Source organism: Rhinolophus sinicus, chromosome 12 (genome assembly GCF_057876585.1).
Source record: "Rhinolophus sinicus isolate RSI-liver-muscle chromosome 12, RSI-T2T, whole genome shotgun sequence".
Classification (NCBI taxonomy): domain Eukaryota; kingdom Metazoa; phylum Chordata; class Mammalia; order Chiroptera; family Rhinolophidae; genus Rhinolophus; species Rhinolophus sinicus.
In genome coordinates this window covers 39,822,178-39,849,225 of record NC_142512.1, presented here as the reverse complement: position 1 = coordinate 39,849,225, position 27,048 = coordinate 39,822,178, and the positions used below count along the sequence as shown (strand labels likewise).

The 27,048-nt window shown below is 42.2% G+C and overlaps 1 protein-coding gene and 1 long non-coding RNA gene across 2 annotated transcripts in view; one reads left to right on the top strand and one right to left on the bottom strand.

The window, feature by feature from the left end:
* LOC141568817 (uncharacterized) overlaps positions 1 to 27,048 on the bottom strand; it is a 323,632-nt gene that overhangs the window by 38,607 nt on the left and 257,977 nt on the right. The gene's annotated exons all lie outside the window — the stretch shown is intronic.
* Positions 12,446 to 19,635, top strand: LOC141568956 (uncharacterized). The gene is made up of 2 exons (XM_088788959.1): positions 12,446 to 13,533; positions 19,132 to 19,635. The coding sequence occupies exons 1-2, from the start codon at positions 12,446 to 12,448 to the stop codon at positions 19,460 to 19,462; spliced, it is 1,419 nt and encodes a 472-aa protein (XP_088645085.1). The 3' UTR covers positions 19,463 to 19,635.

The following is a 27,048-nucleotide window of genomic DNA, read 5'->3' as shown; positions in this document are numbered from 1 at the left end:
TTCTTTTAGGATCACTTTGAATCGTCTTTGTAGATGCAGGAGTCTTCCCTATGTGTTTCTTAATAAATTCTACATCATAATTCATCCAGATTGTGTTTGATTTATTGTACAGCATTCCCGATACAGGGATTTACATACATATTCCACACTATACGTACCACAATTACTATCTCCATTTTCCAGAAAGAAAACCATTTCCTGTGCAATGTCACCTAGCGAACAACGAACAGACTCAGACCCAGGACGCGGTCTTCTGTTCCTGTTCCAGGCACTGACATTTCCATCCCAAAGAAGTAGAGGCCTGAGCTTCGGGTAACGAGGCCCATGGTGAGCTGTGGTGCTGTCACTCTCAGCTCAGGCTGTCACTGGGCATGGACACACCAGGGGACACTCCAGTGACGTCCTACAACCCAGGGTCCTTCTCCCTGCTCTCTCCCTCCTCATGATAATCACCCCTCACCGAATAGTAACTGTTTCCTCTGCCTGCTCGTCTACTGATGTGAGGAGTCCCAACTGGCCCCATGGTAGTTGCAAAATGGATTATGTCTCCTGACAAAAATGTGCCTTTCATAGGAGTAAAAGCTTCAATCCTGGAGAACGACCGACACAGCGGGACAGGAAGCACAGAGACCTACATATGTCACTGGGGGTTAACGTGACAGTCCCTCCTACTTCTACACACCCCTTTCTGAACCCATGTGGATAGATGGGGTCCTACATGTGAGTCCACCATATATAATGGCCAGTGGATTAAGGTGTGGTCCACATGCAGAAGAGCATATATCGGTCACTATTGTCACCTCTATGTTGGTGTCTTTGCAGCACCTCTAACAGACCATTCCCATGTTTTATCTGGCCACCAATTTCTCTGCCGTGTGATGTACGGCAGGACAAGTAGATCCACAGTCATGTACCTATTGCTGACCTTGCTCATCAGAGATGGGCCCCTTGGTCTGAAGTGACACTCCCCAGGACCCGATGGCAATGACACTGCGAGCTGTGGATAGTACTGCAGACAGGGACGCCGCTGCCACTCGCCGCACGAGCCATCCTAGTAAGGAGAACTGCTGTCTTCCACGTGGAAGTGGCCCCTTGGAGGACACTTGGCACCACGTGGGGTGGTAGATTGTCATGAGTGATATTACTGACTAGGGCTCGACACCATTCTCAGATTCTGACAAGAGCACATGCAGCAGAGGCCGCTGTGGGGAGGGAGCCGGTGCTGTGGGTGCACACACAGCCTGTTCCCTGCCACCGTGGCCACTTTGTTCACACTCTCTGTGCAGGCCCGGGGCACCTGAGGAGGGAGACGGGACGAGTTATCCCCAACTCCTCGCTGCTAGTGCCTCCTACGGGGTGGATCCTCTCTGGGGGGCATGACGTGGGGCAAAGAGGAAGCACTTTCTGCCCACACACCATCTCCATGTCCGTGATTCTAGAAGTGCTGTGACTCTCGTGAATACCTTGGTTTTGATGTTTACAATTTATAAATTGAGGTTAGTTTGTATTAAACCTGGGATCTGAAGATAAATGGAAGATAGTATCTTGGATTATCGATGAAAAGAAACGGAAAAGAAACTCTTCTCTATTAATTAACAAGAGTGATGAGCATATTGTTTCCGGGACATCGTTGAAAACATAAGAGACCTTTTGGTCTCTTAACAAGGTATCTGACTGTAGACTGGCTGTAGACCAGTAAAAGAGGGAAAAAAAAGGGAAAGAAAACACTTCCAGAGGAATCCTAAGTGGACATAATACATAAGATGATAGTGGATAAACACTTAATTGTAAGGGATGATAACACAGCGTATGTGAGAAATGAATTCATAATTGGTGTAAGTATAGTCTACATTTGCCCACACACACAGCTGATGAGGGCCACAACAGGGATTTGAGTACAATTCCATAATATTTTAACTCCCATAGCAAAAGTATATTGTCTTCTACTTTCACAACAGAAAACTTATGGCTGAACATAAAATCAGAGATAAACAGCTGCACAATCTTTGTTGAAACCTAGTACAGTTAATGGATGACGCAAACTAGAAGCATCTTACAAATTGGCACAGACACAAATGATAAGAATGATAAAATATGGCCGCAGATTTCAAGGATAATTCATTCCATTAAACCAGAATCTGGTAACATCTACAATATTTTGACTCTGAACTTCATCTTAAAAATAAAGGTACAGTTTCCAAGGTTAGTGACAGGGTCCTTGAAGAAAAATGAGCCTCATAAAATTCATGCAGTCAATAGGGAAATGCTGTGCACAGTCACAAGCACAAATAGAAATAGAAAAAAAATCTTAAAATTTGTGTGGAACCACAAGATCCCTTTTCTCTGTCCACGCATACATCAATGGATATATATGCACCAACCACCCTGTACCCGTGTCTCTGTACACACACACACACACACACACACACACACACACACACACACAAGAATATTTCTCAGCCATGAAAAAAACCCATAAAACAAACATCTTTTCATTTGTGACAACATGGATGGACCTTGAGAGTATAATGCTAAGCAACATAAATCAGACAGAAAAAGCTGAGAACCATGTGATTTCACTGATATGTGGTATATAAACCAAAAACAACAAAAGAACAAGACAAACAAATGAGAAACAGAAACTCATAGACACAGACAATAGTTTAGTGGTTACCAGAGGGTAAAGGGGGTGTAGGGTGGGAGATGAGGGTAAGGGGATCAAACATATGGTGATGGAAGGAGAACTGACTCTGGGTGGTGAACACACAATGGGATTTATAGATGATGCAATACAGAATTGTACACCTGAAATCTATGTAATTTTACTAACAATTGTCACCCCAATAAATTTGAAAAATAAATTAAAAACAAACAAACAAACAAACAAACATCTTTTCATCTACTACAACATGGACCTAGAGGGCATTACACTTAGTGAAATAAGTCAGATAGAGAAAGACAAGTATTAAATGACCTCACTTATCTGTGGAATGTAACAAAAATACTGATTTTATCAATACAGAGAACACACTGGTGTAGCCAGTGGTGGAGTGTGTGGGGGGGCAAAATGGGTAAAGGGGCCAAAAGATACAAACTCCCAGTGATGCAATAAATTAGTCATGAGAATGTAATGTACAAAAGGGGACTATGATTAATAATACTGTGTTGCATAGTGAAAGTTGCTAAGACAGTAGATCTTAAAAGTTCTCATCACTAGAAAAAAATTATAATTATGGATAATGACAGATGTTAACTAGACTTACTGTGGTGATCATTTTGCAATATATACAAATATCAAATCATTATGTTCTACAACTGAAACTAATATAACTTTATATGTCAATTACACCTCAATTAAAAAAAAACAAACCAGCAACGATATATACCAGCAGAATTCAGAAGGCTCAGAACACCAGAAAGAGCAGGTGACACTGCTGGAAGTGGAGCCTAAAACACTGTTCTTTCTTTCTACCACAATTGACCATATGCTTTCCCTGTCACACAGCAATCTCACTCCTACATATGTAGCCAGAAAAGAGAGAGACTTAGGAAGAATAAACATTTAAGAATTTATGCTTGACAATGTTCCACATTTGTTGAAATATTCTCGTATCGATTCACAAATTCAAATATACCTTGGCTGTCATCTCATCGCATCTGTTTGCCACAATGTATAAAACCAAGTTATGTGCAAGTTGGGATGTCTCACCTGAGATACTGACCCACCTAGAACTAGAGACGGAACATTAATGGACTGATGCTCTGAAACCCAGTGTACGGCTTCTGCCTCCATCCTCCTGTTTTGGTGCTGATTTGCCAACTGTCCTCTACCCAAGGTCTCTGAAAGACCTGGGAAACACATTTTGAGCAGATCGCCACAGAGAGACACATGCTAGAGCCTTGAACCAGACTTTCGGAGGTATCAGACTTGGACTCACGCAGGGCTTCATTCCCACAGACCATCAGGTGCTGACCTCTCAGGGCACTTCCCAGTCTAAACACGGCCAAAGGAGCAAAGCTGAGAAAGGACAACTCTCCTGACCTTCCTCCAACCAGCGGGCACTATCACATGACCAGATGACGTCACATGACCAGAAATGTTGCTGGGGATGATTCCTCACTGTCTCATTTCTGGAAACGGTCCTTAAGTAGTATTCCCAATTAAGAAAAAGATCAAACAGAAATTTACAGAAGCCTCAAAACACAAAGGGAACAACTTCCTCCTTGAAAATTTCCCAGTGACACAAAAACAACATAAACAACAAGGAAAGTCCTGCTTATTGGTCCCAATATTGGGGTCCAGGGTATAAAAGCCCCAGAACAGAAGGGCTCATCAGAATCTGAGAAACTCACCTCTGAACAGAAACTCACCCTCCACCCCTGACACCATGTGCTGCTCCCCTTGCTGCCAGCCCACCTGCTGTGGGTCCAGCTGTTGTGGGTCAGGCTGCTGCCAGCCCTGCTGCCGCCCCACCTGCTGCCAGACCACCTGCTGTAGGACCACCTGCTGCCGTCCCTGCTGCCGTCCCTGCTGTGTGAGCAGCTGCTGCCAGCCCAGCTGCTGTGGGTCCAGCTGCTGCCAGCCCTGCTGCCGCCCCACTTGCTGCTGCCAGCCCTGCTGCCAGCCAGTGTGCAGTTGTCCCGTGTACGTGCAGAGAACCTGCTACCTCCCCACCTGCTGCTGCGTGCCTGGGTGCATTCGCTACGGCGGGTGCAGCTGCTGCCAGCCTTGCTGCTGCTGATCTCCTCGCCAGAGCACCGCTGTCTGCACAAACGCCTCCTGCTAACTGCCTTGCCATTATGGAAACAAATTCACCTTCTAGGCTTTGCTGACAACCAGCACGCTGCAGCATAATTCCGTGTCTTCTCAAAATAAGATTTAGCCAGACCATCAGCTCTAATGCGTCTTTTGGAGCAAAAATTAGTATAAGACCCAGTACATTATATTATATTATATTATATTATATTATATTATATTATATTATATTATATTATATTATATTATATTATATTATATTATATTATATTATATGGGTCTTATAATAATTTTAGCTCCAAAAGACGCATTAGAACTGATGGTCTGGCTAGGTCTTATTTTGGGCTAACAAGGTTTCTGTGACTCTTTGGCCTATTTAAAAGTTGTGAATCAGCTTGCTGGAGTGCAGAGGACTCCCCACTTCTTTTCCTCCCGTGTATGTGGGTCATGTGCCAGCTTCGTGCGTCCTCAGTACGGAGTTACGGTCTGGCTTTGACTCTGAGGTCAGGGTCACTGGATTCTTCTAAGTAACTTAGGAAAACAAATTTTCATAACTTTTTCATAGGTTTCTATAATTGATCAATAATCTTCATAACCACACTTCTTTATTAATGTACTCATAGTTCTTGTGACAGACTTTATTCTTTTAGGATCACTTTGAATCGTCTTTGTAGATGCAGAAGTCTTCCCTATGTGTTTCTTAATAAATTCTACATCATAATTCATCCAGATTGTGTTTGATTTATTGTACAGCATTCCCGATACAGGGATTTAAATACATATTCCACACTATACGTACCATCCATGCTGAGCAGCAGAAGAGCCACCACAATTACTATCTCCATTTTCCAGAAAGAAAACCATTTCCTGTGCAATGTCACCTAGCGAACAACGAACAGACTCAGACCCAGGACGCGGTCTTCTGTTCCTGTTCCAGGCACTGACATTTCCATCCCAAAGAAGTAGAGGCCTGAGCTTCGGGTAACGAGGCCCTTGGTGAGCTGTGGCGCTGTCACTCTCAGGTCAGGCTGTCACTGGGCATGGACACACCAGGGGACACTCCAGTGACGTCCTACAATCCAGGGTCCTTCTCCCTGCTCTCTCCCTCCTCATGATAATCACCCCTCACCGAATAGTAACTGTTTCCTCTGCCTGCTCGTCTACTGATGTGAGGAGTCCCAACTGGCCCCATGGTAGTTGCAAAATGGATTATGTCTCCTGACAAAAATGTGCCTTTCATAGGAGTAAAAGCTTCAATCCAGGAGACCGACAGACACAGCGGGACAGGAAGCACAGAGACCTACATATGTCACTGGGGGTTAACGTGACAGTCCCTCCTACTTCTACACATCCCTTTCTGAACCTACGTTTTCTACTATTTATGGATATATGTGGTCCTATGTATATTTCAACCGTATGATGGCCATTGGATTAAGGTGTAGTCCACATGCAGAAGAGCATATATCAGTCACTATTGTCACCTTTATGTTGGTGTCTTTGCAGCACCTCTAACAGACCATTCCAATTGTTTTATCTGGCCACCAATTTCTCTGCTGTGTGATGTACGGCAGGACAAGTAGACCCACGGTCACGTGCCTATTGCTGACCTTGCTTATCAGAGATGGGCCCCTTGGTCCAAAGTGATGGTCCCCAGGACCCTATGGCAATGACACTGCGAGCTGTGGATACTAGTGCAGACGGGGACACCGCTGCCATTTGCCACACGGCCGTCCTAGTAAGGAGAACTGCTGTCTTCCACGTGGAAGTGGCCCCTTGGAGGACACTTGGCGCCACGTGGGGTGGTAGATTGTCATGAGTGATATTACCGACTAGGGCTCAACACCATTCTCAGATTCTGACAAGAGCACATGCAGCAGAGGCCGCTGTGGGGAGGGAGCCGGTGCTGTGGGTGCACACACAGCCTGTTCCCTGCCACCGTGGCCACTTTGTTCACGCTCTCTGTGCAGCCCGGGGGCACCTGAGGAGGGAGATGGGACGAGTTATCCCGAACTCCTGGCTGCTAGTGCCTCCTACGGGGTGGATCCTCTCTGGGGGGCATGATGTGGGGCAAAGAGGAAGCACTTTCTGCCCACACACCATCTCCGTCTCCATGATTCTTCAAATCTCTTCATCTTCCAACCTTGCCCTTTGCAGGGCTGAGATCAAAGTCTCAGGCCTTTAGCCATTTGCAAAATCTAACAGACATCATTTCTTTAGGCAACTTCTTCTCCAAATATATATCTATTGTACTTCTTACTGTTCTTTTCATTGGGACTATTTCCCTTTTTCACTGCCTTTGCAGGTCAGAAGTTGATCTGTTGTAGTAAAATTTCTCCATCAGGCATAACAGCTCCCATTGGGGCTATCAATTGATAAAGTTTAAGTTATTGCAAGTTCATGTATCACAATAACTTCAGTGTTTGCAGAAAGCAAGTGGAATTGTGCCAAGTATCATCACCCACATGTTCTTTAGTCACTGAGTCAGTGCTAAACTGTGCTCTTCTCCCTGGATGTGATATGGCTTCTCATTAATACCTTGCTTTGGATGTTTGTAATTTGTAAAGTGAGGTTAGTTTGTGTTATGTCAGGTATACAAGATAAACAAAAGAGAATACCTTGGATTATCGAGGAAAAAGAAACAAGAAACTATGATCTACTAAAAAGAAGTATGGTGAATAGATTTATTTCTGTGCTATCCCTTGAAAATATAAGACGTGGTTTTTCCAAGAAGGTATCTGACTGAAGATTGGCTAACCCAGTAAAAAAGGGGTAAATAGAGAAAAAAAAACACACTTCCAGATTAATCCATGGGTGGACATAATATGTAAGATGGTAGTGGAAAAACAAGGAAATATTTGTAAGGGACAATGACAGAGTATATGTGAGAAACAACTCAGGACTTGGCATAAGTACACACTATATTTTCCCCTAAATATAGAGCTAGTGCGTCGCAGAACAGGAATTCGAGCACTCTTCCATATGTTTTAAATCCCATAACGAAAATCTATTGTCCTCTACTTCCACAATAGAGAACTTTTGGTTGTAGATAAAATCAGAGATAAAAAGATGAACAATCTTTCTGGGCACTTATTATGGGAAATGGATGATTCATACTAGAAGCATCTTACAAAATCGAAATTGGCACAGACACAAGTAATTAAGAATGATAACAAATGTCCATACATTTCAAGGATATTATATTCCACTAAACTTGAATCTAGTAAATCTAGAATATTTAGAGGAACTACTCTGAACTTCATCTAACAATAGAGATCTAATTGGCAAGGTCAGTGAGAGGGGCCTTGGGGAAAAATAAGAATCATAAAATTCATGCAGCCACCAGGGAAATGCCGTGCAGAGTTAGAAGTGCATTCCATGAGGTGGGGAAATATCCACCAGAGATGATAGTGAATATGATTTTGCAGCACCGAGTATCAGGAGACAGGTGTCTAACAACAAGGGGAAATGCTCGGCACTGCCATTCTGACTGTCTGACCACATGAGACCCCAATGAGCAAAAGATGCAGGAGCCCAGAGGAGGTTGACACTCCCATAGGAAATCCTGTTTACAGATGTTTGCTAATGGTGTGGGCTGCCATGCGCGTAGGAAATCACATCACTGGATGTAGCGAGACATCAATCAAACAACCAGTTGGCAGGTATTGGGATACTGTATCTATGATTCACAGCCTCTGAGAGTGAATTCAATCAGAATCCTCCCATTACTGAGTCTCTATGAGGTTCCTAAATTCTCTGTCTCATTCAAACACTACAACTGATTGATTGATGACATTGTGCTGTCATTCTCTGAAGTCCACAGGCATTCAAAGGTGTAACAGTAAAACAAAATAATACGGGGTGCCACCAAATTACATTATCTATTCACCTAGGAAAACAAGGAGCTGTCTCTCAAAATCCTTTCAAGTTGATTCTTATAATTTTGATACATCTACGAGGGTCTGGATTTCATTCTTGCAGACTCAGATATCTGATCTCATTTATATACAAAGGATGAGCCCTCCTCTAGGGGCATAACAACTTTATCCATCCCCGTAAACGAATATGCCAGTTTGTTAGTCACAAGTATAACTATAATAACTGTAGTTTTTATAGTCTATTTGAGCAGTTGTTTCTGTGTGCATGAATGTCGAAAAGGGAAGTTAAATAATAGCGGAAGGTTGTTTTCTGAGCAAAGACTCAGATGTAATGTGACACTCCCCTGTGCAGCGCTAGTTGTTCGGCCCACCCTGGTCTGTGCGGCTCTCCTGGCCTTGAATTTCCATCATTGACTATGACACGCCCATTTAAGAAACACTCATTTCTACAAGTCCTCAACCAGGCTAGCGAACATTCTAGTCTGATACCATTCCTTTTCTTTAAAGTGCCTCGCGTAAATTGGTTCTGCTTCTGTTTATGTCTTTTAGTACAGCTTTGGAAAAGCAACCCTGTCATCTGCTGATGATATCACTGTGCACGTAAAATTTCCAAAAAAATCTATTGATGAGCTATTAGAATTAATAAGAGAGTTTGATTACAAGACCAACATATAACTATGAATTATTTTTTTATATGTAAGAAACTGTTAAAAATTAAACTGTTCATGGATAGGAAGAATTAATATAGTTAAAATGTCCATACTGCCTAAGGCAATATACATATTCAACACAATTCCTATCAAACTACCAAGGACGTTTTTCACAGAAATAGAACATATAATACTAAAATTTATATGGAACCATAAAAGACCCCAGATAGCCTCAGCAATCTTGAGAAATAAGAACAAAGTGGGAGGTATCATGATACCTGACATCAAATTATACTACAAGGCTACAGTAATAAAAACAGCATGGTACTGGCATAAAAAGAGACATATAGATCAATGGAACAGAATAGAGAGCCCAGAAATAAATCCATGCTTATATGGACATTTAATCTACGACAATGGAAGCAAGAATTTACGGTGGGGTAACGACAGTCTATTCAATAAATGGTGCTGGGAAACCTGGACAGACACATGCAAAAAAATGAAGCTGGACCACCTCCTTACACCATGTACAAAAATAAATTCAAAATGGCTTAAAGACTTAAATGTAAGATCTGAAACCATAAAGTTCCTAGAAGAAAATATAGGAAGAAACTTTACAGACATTACCTGGAGAAAGATTTTTACTGATCTATCCCCTTGGGCAAGGGAAGTAAGAGAAAAAATAAACATGTGGGATTACATCAAACTAAAAAGTTTTTTCACAGCAAAGGAAACCATCAATAAAACCAAAAGGGATCCTACTGAATGGGAAAAGATATTTGCCAATGATATATCCGATAAAGGGTTAATATCCCAAATTTATAAAAAACTCACTCAACTCCAAAAAAACAAACAACCCAATTAAAAAATGGGCGGAGGACATGAAGAGACATTTTTCTAAAAAGGATATACAGATGGCAAACAGACATATGAAAAAATGCTCAACCTCACTAACCATCAGAGAATTGCAAATAAAAAACACAATGAGATACCACCTCACCCCAGTCAGAATGGCTGTCATCAATAAATCAAAAAACAAGTGCTGGTGAGGATGTGGAGAAAAGGGAACCCTTGTGCACTGCTGGTGGGATTACAGATTGGTGCAGCCACTATGGAAAACAGTATGGAGGCATCTCAAAAATCTGAAAATTAAATTACCTTATTATCCAGCAATTCCACTCCTAGGTATTTATCCGGAGAAATCCAAAACTCTAATTCAAAAAAATTTATGCACCCCTATGTTTATTGCAGCACTATACACAATAGCCAAGACATGGAAACAACCAAAATGCCCATCAGTAGACGACTGGATTAAGAAACTGTGGTACCTTTATACAAGGGAGGATTACACAGCCATAAAGAAGAAAGAAATCTTACCATTTGCAACAACATGGATGGACCTAGAGAACATTATGTTTAGTGAAATAAGTCAGACAGAGAAAGACATATACCATATGATCTCACTTATATGTGGAATCTAAAGAAAAGAATAAATGAACTAATCAGAAACAGTTTCACAGACATAGAGGAAAAACTGAGGGTTGCTAGATTGGGGGGTGGGGATAAGGGGGAAGGTGAGGGGATTAGAAAGCACAATCGGTAACCACAAGATTGCCACGGGGATACAAAAGGTAATTTGGGGAATGTAATCAATAATGTTGTAAAGATTTTATAGGGTATCTGATGGACACTTGTCTCATTAGGGAGACCATCTCAGGGAAGATGTAGATGCCTGATCACTACACTCTACACCTGAAGCTGAAGTTGAACAGTAATGAATGCCAAGTACAAGTTTATATACACCCGTACACATATAGTTACAAGAAGCAGAGTACAGCATTAGGAATAGAGACAGTGGAAATGTAATGGCTGTGTGTGACATCAGCGGGATAGTGGATGGGGGGAGGGGGGTTGACACTGTGTGAGGGATATAAATGATAAATGTCAAACTATTACATTGTTTTGCGCACCTGAAACTAATAAAAAAACAAATAATTAAAAAAAGATAAAAAAAATTAAACTATTAAATTGTAGCTAAAATAATAGCATAAAAAATAAAATACCCAGGGAAACATCTAACGAAAAGTGAGAAAGACCTTTCTTTACAGGGAATGGTATAAACACTGTGACTCACCAATACTATGCACAATTTCACTAGTAGATGTTTATCCAGCAGAAATGTTTATCTGTTTCTCAGAGGGCCTTACTAGAACATTCGCAGCAGCACTGTTTTCACTAGTCCCAAACTGCAAACAATCCACGTGTATACCAACAATAAAGGGAACAAAGGAATTGTGTCATATTCATTCAGTGGAAGATTATACAGCAAGGACAATGAATGAACCCCAGATAATAACATGGATGAGTCTCACGATCATCCTGTAACGAGAAGTATCTAATCCTATACTATTTCATTCAGACAAAGTTTAAAAACAATCTCAATTTATACCTTCGGGAATGAGTGAGTGATAAACTCGAAGGGGATGGGGTTAAATTCTATTTCTTAACCTGGTAATAGTGACAAGGATGTGTTCACTTTGAGATAACCTATCAAGATGGAAATTAATAACAATTTACCAGGTTGGAAATCGCAAACCTGAGGACTTTGTAAAATGGATGTTAAACCACAAAAGCGTTTTGAACATGCTAGAACTCAAAGATACTTCAGGTATCATCTCACCTAAACTAAATACTTCATTAAAAACAGAAAGAGAAAGAAAGAAGGAAAAGTAATGTACAATCAGTGACCTAAATGACTCTGGCAGTAAACAGGTTAGGCAGAGATTCACCAACGGCTCTGAGCGGCCCAGGCCAGCAGAAACTATACGGTCACAGGACCAGATTACAACTGAAGGAGGAACGTGCTATAATGTGACTATTTCTTTTTATCTAAAAAAAGAGGGGGGGGGGTTTTCTAAGAGTTATTATCAATTAAGAAACACATTAAGCACTTATTTTCAAAAGATTTCTAACATTTAAGGAACAACTTCCTGTTTACGATTCCCCAACTGACTATGGAAAACAACATAAACAAGAACAAGGAAAACTCTGCTCATTGGTGCCAACTTTTGGGGCTCCAGGTATAAAAGCTCTAGAAGCGAAAAACTTGTCAGAATCTGAGAAACTCACCTCTGAACAGAAACTCACCCTCCACCCCTGACACCATGTGCTGCTCCCCTTGCTGTCAGCCCACCTGCTGCGGGTCCAGCTGTTGTGGGTCAGGCTGCTGCCAGCCCTGCTGCCGCCCTACCTGCTGCCAGACCACCTGCTGTAGGACCACCTGCTGCCGTCCCTGCTGTGTGAGCAGCTGCTGCCAGCCCTGCTGCAAACCCTGCTGTGTGAGCAGCTGCTGCCAGCCCTGCTGCCGCCCCTGCTGTGTGAGCAGCTGCTGCCAGCCCTGCTGCCATCCCTGCTGTGTGAGCAGCTGCTGCCAGCCTTGCTGCCGCCCAACCTGCTGCCAGACCACCTGCTGTAGGACCACCTGCTGCCAACTCTGCTGCAAACCCTGCTGTGTGAGCAGCTGCTGCCAGCCCTGCTGCCGCCCCTGCTGTGTGAGCAGCTGCTGCCAGCCCTGCTGCCGTCCCTGCTGTGTGAGCAGCTGCTGCCAGCCTTGCTGCCGCCCAACCTGCTGCCAGACCACCTGCTGTAGGACCACTTGCTGCCAACCCTGCTGCAAACCCTGCTGTGTGAGCAGCTGCTGCCAGCCCTGCTGCAAACCCTGCTGTGTGAGCAGCTGCTGCCAGCCCTGCTGCCGCCCCTGCTGTGTGAGCAGCTGCTGCCAGCCCTGCTGCCGTCCCTGCTGTGTGAGCAGCTGCTGCCAGCCTTGCTGCCGCCCAACCTGCTGCCAGACCACCTGCTGTAGGACCACCTGCTGCCAACCCTGCTGCCAACCCTGCTGTGTGAGCAGCTGCTGCCAGCCCTGCTGCAAACCCTGCTGTGTGAGCAGCTGCTGCCAGCCTTGCTGCCGCCCAACCTGCTGCCAGACCACCTGCTGTAGGACCACCTGCTGCCAACCCTGCTGCAAACCCTGCTGTGTGAGCAGCTGCTGCCAGCCCTGCTGCAAACCCTGCTGTGTGAGCAGCTGCTGCCAGCCCTGCTGCAAACCCTGCTGTGTGAGCAGCTGCTGCCATCCCTGCTGTGTGAGCAGCTGCTGCCGTCCCTGCTGTGTGAGCAGCTGCTGCTGTCCCTGCTGTGTCAGCAGCTGCTGCCAGCCTTGCTGCCGCCCAACCTGCTGCCAGACCACCTGCTGTAGGACCACCTGCTGCCAGCCCTGCTGCCACCCCTGCTGTGTGAGCAGCTGCTGCCAGCCTTGTTCCTGCTGATGACCATTTTGCCGAAGAATCACCAACTGAACTGAATGCTGCCTATTAAATAATTTGCTATGTGGACAAATCCACTTCCTTGACTTTGATGAGAACCAGCATGTCGTCACCAAAATTTCTGTTTACAGCTTGTGAAGCAGCTCGATGGAGTGCAGAGGACTTCCCTCAGTTCTCTTCCTCCCGTGGATGTGGTCGTGCGTCAGTTTCCTGCATCCTCGGTGTGGAGCTATGCTCTTGGCTTTGACTCTGAGGCCAGGATGGCTTGCTCCCTCTAAGCACCTCATCTTCATTGCCCTTTAATAGGTTCCTGCAATTGGTCAGGATCTTCACAATCATATTTTCTTTTCCGTATACCCATAGTTCTTTTTCCTATTTCTTGTTTGCATGATTGCTTTGACACCTCTCCCTAGATGCAGTGATCTTACCTATATTCTTTAAAATAAATTCTGTACCATTTTAATTCCACATTGTGTTTTCTTTTACTGCACAGTATTACTCATGTAGGAACTCATACACCTGTTGCATACGATCCATATGTAGTATCCAACAGAACTCCATGAATTATTACCCGCATTTTCAGATGAGAAAATATCCTTGTGCAATGCCATGTAGCTGATGGACGGACTCATACCCAGGACTGGGTCTTCTGCTTAAGGGCACCTACGTTTACAAGTCAATACAAGTAGCAATGATACTGAGTACTGAGGTCTAGTAAGATGTGCAGTTGATGTTCTACTTTGAGAATGTAAGGAATAATCTCTTGTGTACACAGACAACGTGTGACGATAACGTTTCATCCACGTCAGTGTCCCACACGCCAGCACCTGCAGCTCCATGTTATGACAGTGGGGGTTGCGTTTTAGAGGTCTCACGCAGGCAGGGAGCCAGCAGCCTTTCCTGTCTCAGGTGCTGTCAGCTACTCACACAATTCTTCTGCATCCAATAATTTTTGGCATCCTTCTGTCCTCATGAAAGTCTCACTTAAAGGGACTTGTTCATTAGTCTCATGCAAATCAAATTCTGAATTGCCTCCTTCTGAGTGTCTATCAAGACAGCAAGGAAATAAGTCATTTTCTGCCCTCCAAATGAACCGTATGTGGTATTCCTCAAATTTATCGCCACGTGTCCTTCTGAACTCAATGATTTTTTTAAAAAAATTAAGTAAGGACAAAGTCAGGGCATGAGAAACAATGCAATGGGCATTTATGACTTTGAGTAATCCATAGCCTCGGAACCATCTAAGGGAACACAATAACCTCTTGTGTTTTGTGAGGCAAATATGAGACACCCGAGGGAAAAGAAAACTTCTGATTCTATGGGAATCTGAAGAATTTGAGAAAGAAAAGTAGAAGAACTTGTGTGCTCATAGGAGTTATGCTAGAAAGAAGGCTGGCGTTTTCTGTCCTGAACAATGATGCTGCCTGACCCTTCAGTGAGTTAAGGCTTGATTCGGGCTCTGAAAGGAATATAAGAGTTGGGATTGGGGTACCCCCCTGAGAGTAGTAGAGGTATCTTTGATGAATCAAAAGGCCAATGTCCAGGACACATGCCAACTTCTGAGCCAGTGTGTCTGGGATGTTCTGAAGAGACTGCCAAGTCCAAACTTGCTGACTGCTGTCTTTTGCTGTGTTTCTGGGTGAACCAGATGAAGACGCAACATGTGCTTGATTGCCTACTGTTTCCTAGATGTTCATTAAACGCTTTATGTACGTATCTTTAATTCTTGAAAAAGATTTCAAGGTGGGTAAATATATGTTCCTGTTTTAGAGAAGAAGAAATGAAGCCTGAGAGAGGTAAGTGAAAGTCATAGTTTGCTTTCTCAGAAAAAATATCCGAGAAAAAGGTTCACGTGGACATAGTTTATTGAGGATACGCAGATCACATTGGCAGCTCATCGAGGAAATGATGTAGGCAAAGGTGCCTAGGAAGCCAGTATCAAAGTTTGCAACTGAAGCTTAAACTTGAGAGGAAACATTCAGAAATGATTTAAACATGCACTTTAGAATTCTCCTACTTGACGAACAAAGGAGCTGGAGTCCTTATAAACAGGTCTCCAGAATCACTGGCTGAATGTGTTTTGTAGTGAGGCACTCACAGACAGCGTGGCTTTCTGCTGCTGCATGAAGAGAGCCCTAAGACATAAAAGTGCACGTCTGGCGGAAGGAAATTGGTCTGAGCAAATGAAGGATAAAAGTCATACGATCACCTCAATAGATACAGAAAAAGGACTGGACAAAATTCAACATCCATTTATGCTAAAAAGTCTCAAAAAATGAGGATAGAGGGAACGCATCTCAACATAATCAAGTCTATACATGACAAGCCCACAGCTAATATCATACTCAGTGGTGAAAATCTGAGAACTTTTTCTCTAAGATCAGGAACAAGACAAGAATGCTCCCTCTCCCTACTTTTATTCAACATAGTATTGGAAGTCTTAGCCAGAGCAATTAGTCATAAAACATAATAAAAAACAAAGCAAAACAAAAACACAAAGGCATCCAAATCAGAAAGGAAGACGTAAAACTGACTCTATTTGCAGATGTCATAATATTATATGTAGAAAAATCTAGACGCTACATAAAAAAAAGAACTTAGAAATGTTGATATAAGACTTTCCAAACCCGTAGAGAATTTTTATAAGAGGTCATTTGAGCCAAACTGATGACCATGCTGTGAAGCCAGATCTCGACCACACTGAAGCATGACAGTTTTGCAGGTCTTTATATACACTTGGAATTAAGGAGGGCATGTACGGAAGATTCCCTGAAGGTAGAAGAAAGCAGGGCAGAGAAATCTGTATGATTGGATTACAGGATCTTTAACAAGATTATATGCTTCAAGGGGTCTGGAAAACAGGATTACTCTGGCATTTCAAAGGTGTGTTAACCTAGTTGCACAAGAAAAGTGGGTATGGCTGATTTAAGGCAAAGATATACCTTTCACTAAGAAATTATAGGCCTGGGGTGTGACTATCCATCATTACCTGCCCAGTTAGGAATTTATTACCAGATCACTGTATGAGGTTGCTTTCGGTCACGCATTTATTACAGAGCCCCCTTTTCATTCATAGAACTAATCAACAAATTAACAAGTTGCAGTCTATAAAATCAATATACAGAAATCTGTTGCATTCTTTGTTTTTAAAATTTTATTGGAGAATCTTGGGGAACAGTGTGTTTCTCCAGGGCCCATCAGCTCCAAGTCATTGTCCTTTAATCTAGTGGGGGAGGGCACAACTCAGTTCCAAGTCCAGTTGCTGTTTTCAATCTTTAGTTGCAGGGGGCGCAGCCCACCATCCCATGCAGGAATTGAACCAGCAACTTTATTGTTGAGAGCTCGCACTCTAACCAACTGAGCCATCCGGCTGCCCCTCTGTTGCTTATACACTAATAATCAACTATCAGAAAGAGAAATTAAGATGATAATTGTATCAAAAAAATACCTAGGAATAAATATAACCAAGAAGATGACAGACCTGCACACTGAAAACTAGAAGATACATATGAAAGAAATTAAAGAAGATGTACATAATTCCATGCTCATGGATTGGAAGAATTAATATTGTTAAAATGGCCACACTACTGAAAGCAATCAACAGATTCAATGTCATCCCTATTAAAATTCCAATGGTATTTTTCACAGAAATAGAAAAAAAAATGCTAAACTTTACATGGAACCTCAGAAATCCCCAAAGCAATCTTGAGAAACAAGAGCTAAGCTACAGGCATCATGCTCCCTGATTTCAAACTATATTACAGTCCTCTAGTAATCAAAACAGTATGGTATTAGTATAAAAACAGACACATAGAACATGGGAACAGACTACAGAGCTGAGAAATAAACCCACACATTTATGGTCAAAATATTTATGACAAAGGAGCCTAGAATACACAATGGGAAAAGGACAGTCTTTTCAATAAATGGTTTTGGACAAACATGCAAAAGAATGTAATGGGACACTATTATACATCATACAAAAAATGAACTCAAAATGGATTAAAGACTTGAACAAAAGACTGGAAATGCAACACGGAGCATTATCATGATAGAAGATGAAACCATTTGCCCATTTCATGTTAATGCATTGTTTGTGATCCATGATTTATGGCATACTTTAAAATATACCTTCTCTCAACCATAGTGCAACTGACTCACCGAACAAGTTGAAACTTGTCACACACTGTTACTAAGGCTCAATGTGCTGCTTCCCGTATTGAAAATCCCTGCCTTTCTGTTGGATGGCACTCAGCAGCAGCATTCACCGTATTTTATGATCACAATGGAAAGGCTCTGTGTCACATATCACTTCTGGTATGGCAATTTCTGTCAAATAAAAATATTATGGTGTGTCCTCACCCACTTTATTCACTGGATCGGGCATCATGCGACTTTTGGCTCTTCCCCAAAGTTAAAATGACCATGAAAGGTAAACGTTTTAAAATGATTCAGGACATCAAGGCAGCCACAACAGCACAACCAAAGACACTCACAAAAGAGGACTTCCAGAACTGATTCAGAAAGCGGCAAGAACGATGGGATAAGTGTGTTTGAAGCAAGGGAGAGTATTTTAGGGGGGGATTAATGGCAGTGTGACTTCTACTGTAATAAAAATCTTAAACATTCACCGTATGTTTTGATCACACCTCATACGTATCTAGAAGACAGAGAATGGGGCAGAAAAACGTTTTAGATTATGGCTGACAATTTTCCATGTTTGTGAAATATATAAATTTACACAGTAAAATACACCTAGGCTATCACCTTATCTCACCTGTTTGCCTCAATTAATAAAACAAAGTATGTGCAAATTGGGATGTCTCACCTTAGATACTGACTCACCTAGAACTAGAGACGGGACATTAATGGACTGATGCTCTGAAACCCAGGGTACGGCTTCTGCCTCCATCCTCCTGTTTTGCTGCTGATTTGCCAACTGTCCTCTACCCAAGGTCTCTGATAGACCTGGGAAACACATTTTGAGCAGATCGCCACAGAGAGACACATGCTAGAGCCTTGAACCAGACTTTCAGAAGTATCAGACTTGGACTCACGCAGGGCTTCATTCCCACAGACCCGTCAGGTGCTGACCTCTCAGGGCACTTCCCAATCTAAACACGGCCAAAGGAGCAAAGCTGAGAAAGGACAACTCTCCTGACCTTCCTCAAACCTGCGGGAACTAGCACATGACCAAATGACATCACATGACCAGAAATGTTGCTGAGGATGATTCCTCACTGTCTCATTTCTGGAAACGGTCCTTAAGTAGTATTCCCAATTAAGAAAAAGATCAAACAGAAATTTACAGAAGCCTCAAAACACAAACGGAACAACTTCCTCCTTGAAAATTTCCCAGTGACACAAAAACAACATAAACAACAAGGAAAGTCCTGCTTATTGGTCCCAATATTGGGGTCCAGGGTATAAAAGCCCCAGAAAAGAAGGGCTCATCAGAATCTGAGAAACTCACCTCTGAACAGAAACTCACCCTCCACCCCTGACACCATGTGCTGCTCCCCTTGCTGCCAGCCCACCTGCTGTGGGTCCAGCTGTTGTGGGTCAGGCTGCTGCCAGCCCTGCTGCCGCCCCACCTGCTGCCAGACCACCTGCTGTAGGACCACCTGCTGCCGTCCCTGCTGCCGTCCCTGCTGTGTGAGCAGCTGCTGCCAGCCCAGCTGCTGTGGGTCCAGCTGCTGCCAGCCCTGCTGCCGCCCCACTTGCTGCTGCCAGCCCTGCTGCCAGCCAGTGTGCAGTTGTCCCGTGTACGTGCAGAGAACCTGCTACCTCCCCACCTGCTGCTGCGTGCCTGGGTGCATTCGCTACGGCGGGTGCAGCTGCTGCCAGCCTTGCTGCTGCTGATCTCCTCGCCAGAGCACCGCTGTCTGCACAAACGCCTCCTGCTAACTGCCTTGCCATTATGGAAACAAATTCACCTTCTAGGCTTTGCTGACAACCAGCACGCTGCAGCATAATTCCGTGTTTTCTCGAAAATAAGATTTAGCCAGACCATCAGCTCTAATGCGTCTTTTGGAGCAAAAATTAATATAAGACCCAGTACATTATATTATACTATATTATATTATATTATATTATATTATATTATATTATATTATATTATATTATATTATAATATTATATTATTATATTACGTTATATTATATGGGTCTTATAATAATTTTAGCTCCAAAAGACGCATTAGAACTGATGGTCTGGCTAGGTCTTATTTTGGGCTAACAAGGTTTCTGTGACTCTTTGGCCTATTTAAAAGTTGTGAATCAGCTTGCTGGAGTGCAGAGGACTCCCCACTTCTTTTCCTCCCGTGTATGTGGGTCATGTGCCAGCTTCGTGCGTCCTCAGTACGGAGTTACGGTCTGGCTTTGACTCTGAGGTCAGGGTCACTGGATTCTTCTAAGTAACTTAGGAAAACAAATTTTCATAACTTTTTCATAGGTTTCTATAATTGATCAATAATCTTCATAACCGTACTTCTTTATTAATGTACTCATAGTTCTTGTGTCAGGCTTTCTTCTTTTAGGATCACTTTGAATCGTCTTTGTAGATGCAGAAGTCTTCCCTATGTGTTTCTTAATAAATTCTACATCATAATTCATCCAGATTGTGTTTGATTTATTGTACAGCATTCCCAATACAGGGATTTAAATACATATTCCACACTATACGTACCATCCATGCTGAGCAGCATAAGAGCCCCCACAATTACTATCTCCATTTTCCAGAAAGAAAACCATTTCCTGTGCAATGTCACCTAGCGAACAACGAACAGACTCAGACCCAGGACGCGGTCTTCTGTTCCTGTTCCAGGCACTGACATTTCCATCCCAAAGAAGTAGAGGCCTGAGCTTCGGGTAACGAGGCCCTTGGTGAGCTGTGGTGCTGTCACTCTCAGTTCAGGCTGTCACTGGGCATGGACACACCAGGGGACACTCCAGTGACGTCCTACAATCCAGGGTCCTTCTCCCTGCTCTCTCCCTCCTCATGATAATCACCCCTCACCAAATAGTAACTGTTTCCTCTGCCTGCACGTCTACCGATGTGAGGAGTCCCAACTGGCCCCATGGTAGTTGCAAAATGGATTATGTCTCCTGACAAAAGTGTGCCTTTCATAGGAGTAAAGCTTCAATCCAGGAGACCTACAGAAACAGTGGGACAGGAAGCCCAGAGACCCACATATGTCACTGGGGGTTAACGTGAGAGTCCCTCCTACTTCTACACACCCCTTTCTGAACCTACGTTTTCTACTATTTATGGATATATGTGGTCCTATGTATATTTCAACCGTATGATGGCCATTGGATTAAGGTGTAGTCCACATGCAGAAGAGCATATATCAGTCACTATTGTCACCTTTATGTTGGTGTCTTTGCAGCACCTCTAACAGATCATTCCAATTGTTTTATCTGGCCACCAATTTCTCTGCCGTGTGATGTACGGCAGGACAAGTAGACCCACGGTCACGTGCCTATTGCTGACCTTGCTCATCAGAGATGGGCCCCTTGGTCCAAAGTGATGGTCCCCAGGACCCTATGGCAATGACACTGCGAGCTGTGGATACTAGTGCAGACGGGGACACCGCTGCCACTCGCCGCACGAGCCATCCTAGTAAGGAGAACTGCTGTCTTCTACGTGGAAGTGGCCCCTTGGAGGACACTTGGCACCACGTGGGGTGGTAGATTGTCATGAGTGATATTACCGACTAGGGCTCGACACCATTCTCAGATTCTGACAAGAGCACATGCAGCAGAGGCCGCTGTGGGGAGGGAGCCGGTGCTATGGGTGCACACACAGCCTGTTCCCTGCCACCGTGGCCACTTTGTTCACGTTCTCTGTGCAGGCCCGGGGCACCTGAGGAGGGAGACGGGACGAGTTATCCCAAACTCATGGCTGCTAGTGCCTCCTACGGGGTGGATCCTCTCTGGGGGGCATGATGTGGGGCAAAGAGGAAGCACTTTCTGCCCACACACCATCTCCGTCTCCATGAGTCTTCAAATCTCTTCATCTTCCAACCTTGCCCTTTGCAGGGCTGAGATCAAAGTCTCAGGCCTTTAGCCATTTGCAAAATCTAACAGACATCATTTCTTTAGGCAACTTCTTCTCCAAATATATATCTATTGTACTTCTTACTGTTCTTTTCATTGGGACTATTTCCCTTTTTCACTGCCTTTGCAGGCCAGAAGTTGATCTGTTGTGGTAAAATTTCTCCATCAGGCATAACAGCTCCCCTTGGGGCTATCAATTGATAAAGTTTAAGTTATTGCAAGTTCATGTATCACAATAACTTCAGTGTTTGCAGAAAGCAAGTGGAATTGTGCCAAGTATCATCACCCACATGTTGTTTAGTCACTGAGTCAGTGCTAAACTGTGCTCTTCTCCCTGGATGTGATATGGCTTCTCATTAATACCTTGCTTTGGATGTTTGTAATTTGTAAAGTGAGGTTAGTTTGTGTTATGTCAGGTATACAAGATAAACAAAAGAGAATACCTTGGATTATCGAGGAAAAAGAAACAAGAAACTATGATCTACTAAAAAGAAGTATGGTGAATAGATTTATTTCTGTGTTATCCCTTGAAAATATAAGACGTGGTTTTTCCAAGAAGGTATCTGACTGAAGATTGGCTAACCCAGTAAAAAAGGGGGAAATAGAGAAAAAAAAACACTTCCAGATTAATCCATGGGTGGACATAATATGTAAGATGGTAGTGGAAAAACAAGGAAATATTTGTAAGGGACAATGACAGAGTATATGTGAGAAACAACTCAGGACTTGGCATAAGTACACACGATATTTTCCCCTAAATATAGAGCTAGTGCGTCGCAGAACAGGAATTTGAGCACTCTTCCATATGTTTTAAATCACATAACGAAAATCTATTGTCCTCTACTTCCACAATAGAAAACTTTTGGTTGTAGATAAAATCAGAGATAAATAGACGAACAATCTTTCTGGGAACTTATTATGGGAAATGGATGATGCATACTAGAAGCATCTTACAAAATCGAAATTGGCACAGACACAAGTAATTAAGAATGATAACAAAGGTCCATACATTTCAAGGATATTATATTCCACTAAACTTGAATCTAGTAAATCTAGAATATTTAGAGGAACTACTCTGAACTTCATCTAACATTAAAGATCTAATTGGCAAGGTCAGTGAGAGGGACCTTGGGGAAAAATAAGAATCATAAAATTCATGCAGCCACCAGGAAAATGCTGTGCAGAGTTAGAAGTGCATTCCACGAAGTGGGGAAATATACACCAGAGATGATAGTGAATATGATTTTGCAGCACCGAGTATCAGGAGACAGGTGTCTAACAACAAGGGGAAATGCTCGGCACTGCCATTCTGACTGTCTGACCACATGAGACCCCAATGAGCAAAAGATGCAGGAGCCCAGAGGAGGTTGACGCTCCCATAGGAAATCCTGTTTACAGATGTTTGCTAATGGTGTGGGCTGCCATGCGCATAGGAAATCACATCACTGGATGTAGCGAGACATCAATCAAACAACCAGTTGGCAGTATCGGGATACTGTATCTATGATTCACAGCCTCTGTGAGTGAATTCAATCAGAATCCTCCCATTACTGAGTCTCTATGAGGTTCCTAAATTCTCTGTCTCATTCAAACACTACAACTGATTGACTGATGACATTGTTCTGTCATTCTCTGAAGTCCACAGGCATTCAAAGGTGTAACAGTAAAACAAAATAATACGGGTTGCCACCAAATTACATTATCTACTCACCTAGGAAAACAAGGAGCTGTCTCTCAAAATCCTTTCAAGTTGATTCTTATAATTTTGATACATCTACGAGGGTCTTGCAGACTCAGATATCTGATCTCATTTATATACAAAGGATGAGCCCACCTCTAGGGGCATAACAACTTTATCCATCCCCGTAAACGAATATGCCAGTTTGTTAGTCACAAGTATAACTGTAATAACTGTAGTTTTTATAGTCTATTTGAGCAGTTGTTTCTGTGTGCATGAATGTCGAAAAGGGAAGTTAATAATAGCGGAAGGTTGTTTTCTGAGCGAAGACTCAGATGTAATGTGACACTCCCCTGTGCAGTGCTAGTTGTTCGGCCCACCCTGGTCTGTGCGGCTCTCCTGGCCCTGAATTTCCATCATTGACTATCACACGCCCATTTAAGAAACACTCATTTCTACAAGTCCTCAACCAGGCTAGCGAACATTCTAGTCTGATACCATTCCTTTTCTTTAAAGTGCCTCGCGTAAATTGGTTCTGCTTCTGTTTATGTCTTTTAGTACAACTTTGGAAAAGCAACCCTGTCATCTGCTGATGATATCACTGTGCACGTAAAATTTCCAAAAAAATCTATTGATGAGCTATTAGAATTAATAAGAGAGTTTGATTACAAGACCAACATATAACTATGAATTATTTTTTTATATGTAAGAAACTGTTAAAAATTAAACTGTTCATGGATAGGAAGAATTAATATAGTTAAAATGTCCATACTGCCTAAGGCAATATACATATTCAACACAATTCCTATCAAACTATCAAGGACGTTTTTCACAGAAATAGAACATATAATACTAAAATTTATATGGAACCATAAAAGACCCCAGATAGCCTCAGCAATCTTGAGAAATAAGAACAAAGTGGGAGGTATCATGATACCTGACATCAAATTATACTACAAGGCTACAGTAATAAAAACAGCATGGTACTGGCATAAAAAGAGACATATAGATCAATGGAACAGAATAGAGAGCCCAGAAATAAACCCATGCTTATATGGTCATTTAATCTACGACAATGGAAGCAAGAATTTACGGTGGGGTAACGACAGTCTATTCAATAAATGGTGCTGGGAAACCTGGACAGACACATGCAAAAAAATGAAGCTGGACCACCTCCTTACACCATGTACAAAAATAAATTCAAAATGGCTTAAAGACTTAAATGTAAGATCTGAAACCATAAAGTTCCTAGAAGAAAATATAGGAAGAAACTTTACAGACATTACCTGGAGAAAGATTTTTACTGATCTATCCCCTTGGGCAAGGGAAGTAAGAGAAAAAATAAACATGTGGGATTACATCAAACTAAAAAGTTTTTTCACAGCAAAGGAAACCATCAATAAAACCAAAAGGGATCCTACTGAATGGGAAAAGATATTTGCCAATGATATATCCGATAAAGGGTTAATATCCCAAATTTATAAAAAACTCACTCAACTCCAAAAAAACAAACAACCCAATTAAAAAATGGGCGGAGGACATGAAGAGACATTTTTCTAAAAAGGATATACAGATGGCAAACAGACATATGAAAAAATGCTCAACCTCACTAACCATCAGAGAATTGCAAATAAAAAACACAATGAGATACCACCTCACCCCAGTCAGAATGGCTGTCATCAATAAATCAAAAAACAAGTGCTGGTGAGGATGTGGAGAAAAGGGAACCCTTGTGCACTGCTGGTGGGATTACAGATTGGTGCAGCCACTATGGAAAACAGTATGGAGGCATCTCAAAAATCTGAAAATTAAATTACCTTATTATCCAGCAATTCCACTCCTAGGTATTTATCCGGAGAAATCCAAAACTCTAATTCAAAAAGATTTATGCACCCCTATATTTATTGCAGCACTATACACAATAGCCAAGACATGGAAACAACCAAAATGCCCATCAGTAGACGACTGGATTAAGAAACTGTGGTACCTTTATACAAGGGAGGATTACACAGCCATAAAGAAGAAAGAAATCTTACCATTTGCAACAACATGGATGGACCTAGAGAACATTATGTTTAGTGAAATAAGTCAGACAGAGAAAGACATATACCATATGATCTCACTTATATGTGGAATCTAAAGAAAAGAATAAATGAACTAATCAGAAACAGTTTCACAGACATAGAGGAAAAACTGAGCGTTGCTAGATGGGGTGGGGTGGGGATAAGCGGGAAGGTGAGGGGATTAGAAAGCACAATCGGTAACCACAAGATTGCCACGGGGATACAAAAGGTAATTTGGGGAATGTAATCAATAATGTTGTAAAGATTTTATAGGGTATCTGATGGACACTTGTCTCATTAGGGAGACCACCTCAGGGAAGATGTAGATGCCTGATCACTACACTCTACACCTGAAGCTGAAGCTGAACAGTAATGAATGTCAAGTACAAGTTTATATACACCCATACATATATAGTTACAAGAAGCAGAGTACAGCATTAGGAATAGAGACAGTGGAAATGTAATGGCTGTGTGTGACATCAGCGGGATAGTGGATGGGGGGAGGGGGTTGACACTGTGTGAGGGATATAAATGATGAATGTCAAACTATTACATTGTTTTGCGCACCTGAAACTAATAAAAAAACAAATAATTAAAAAAAGATAAAAAAAAATAAACTATTAAATTGTAGCTAAAATAATAGCATAAAAAATAAAATACCCAGGGAAACATCTAACGAAAAGTGAGAAAAACCTTTCTTTACAGGGAACGGTATAAACACTGTGACTCACCAATACTATGCACAATTTCACTAGTAGATGTTTATCCAGCAGAAATGTTTATCTGTTTCTCAGAGGGCCTTACTAGAACATTCGCAGCAGCACTGTTTTCACTAGTCCCAAACTGCCAACCATCCACTTGTATACCAACAATAAAGGGAACAAAGGAATTGTGTCATATTCATTCAGTGGAAGATTATACAGCAAGGACAATGAATGAACCCCAGATAATAACATGGATGAGTCTCACGATCATCCTGTAACGAGAAGTATCTAATCCTATACTATTTCATTCAGACAAAGTTTAAAAACAATCTCAACTTATACCTTCGGGAATGAGTGAGTGATAAACTCGAAGGGGATGGGGTTAAATTCTATTTCTTAACCTGGTAATAGTGACAAGGATGTGTTCACTTTGAGATAACCTATCAAGATGGAAATTAATAACAATTTACCAGGTTGGAAATCGCAAACCTGAGGACTTTGTAAAATGGATGTTAAACCACAAAAGCGTTTTGAACATGCTAGAACTCAAAGATACTTCAGGTATCATCTCACCTAAACTAAATACTTCATTAAAAACAGAAAAAGAAAGAAAGAAGGAAAAGTAATGTACAATCAGTGACCTAAATGACTCTGGCAGTAAACAGGTTAGGCAGAGATTCACCAACGGCTCTGAGCGGCCCAGGCCAGCAGAAACTATACGGTCACAGGACCAGATTACAACTGAAGGAGGAACGTGCTGTAATGTGACTATTTCTTTTTATCTAAAAAAAGAGGGGGGGGGGTGGGTTTCTAAGAGTTATTATCAATTAAGAAACACATTAAGCACTTATTTTCAAAAGATTTCTAACATTTAAGGAACAACTTCCTGTTTACGATTCCCCAACTGACTATGGAAAACAACATAAACAAGAACAAGGAAAAC

Coding starts and splice junctions, on each gene's coding strand:
- LOC141568956 (XM_088788959.1), top strand. CDS start 12,446: ATGTGCTGCTCCCCTTGCTGTCAGCCCACCTGCTGCGGGTCCAGCTGT. Junction 13,534..19,131: donor TGCCAGACCACCTGCTGTAG/GACCACCTGCTG, acceptor CCCTTGCTGCCA/GCCCACCTGCTGTGGGTCCA.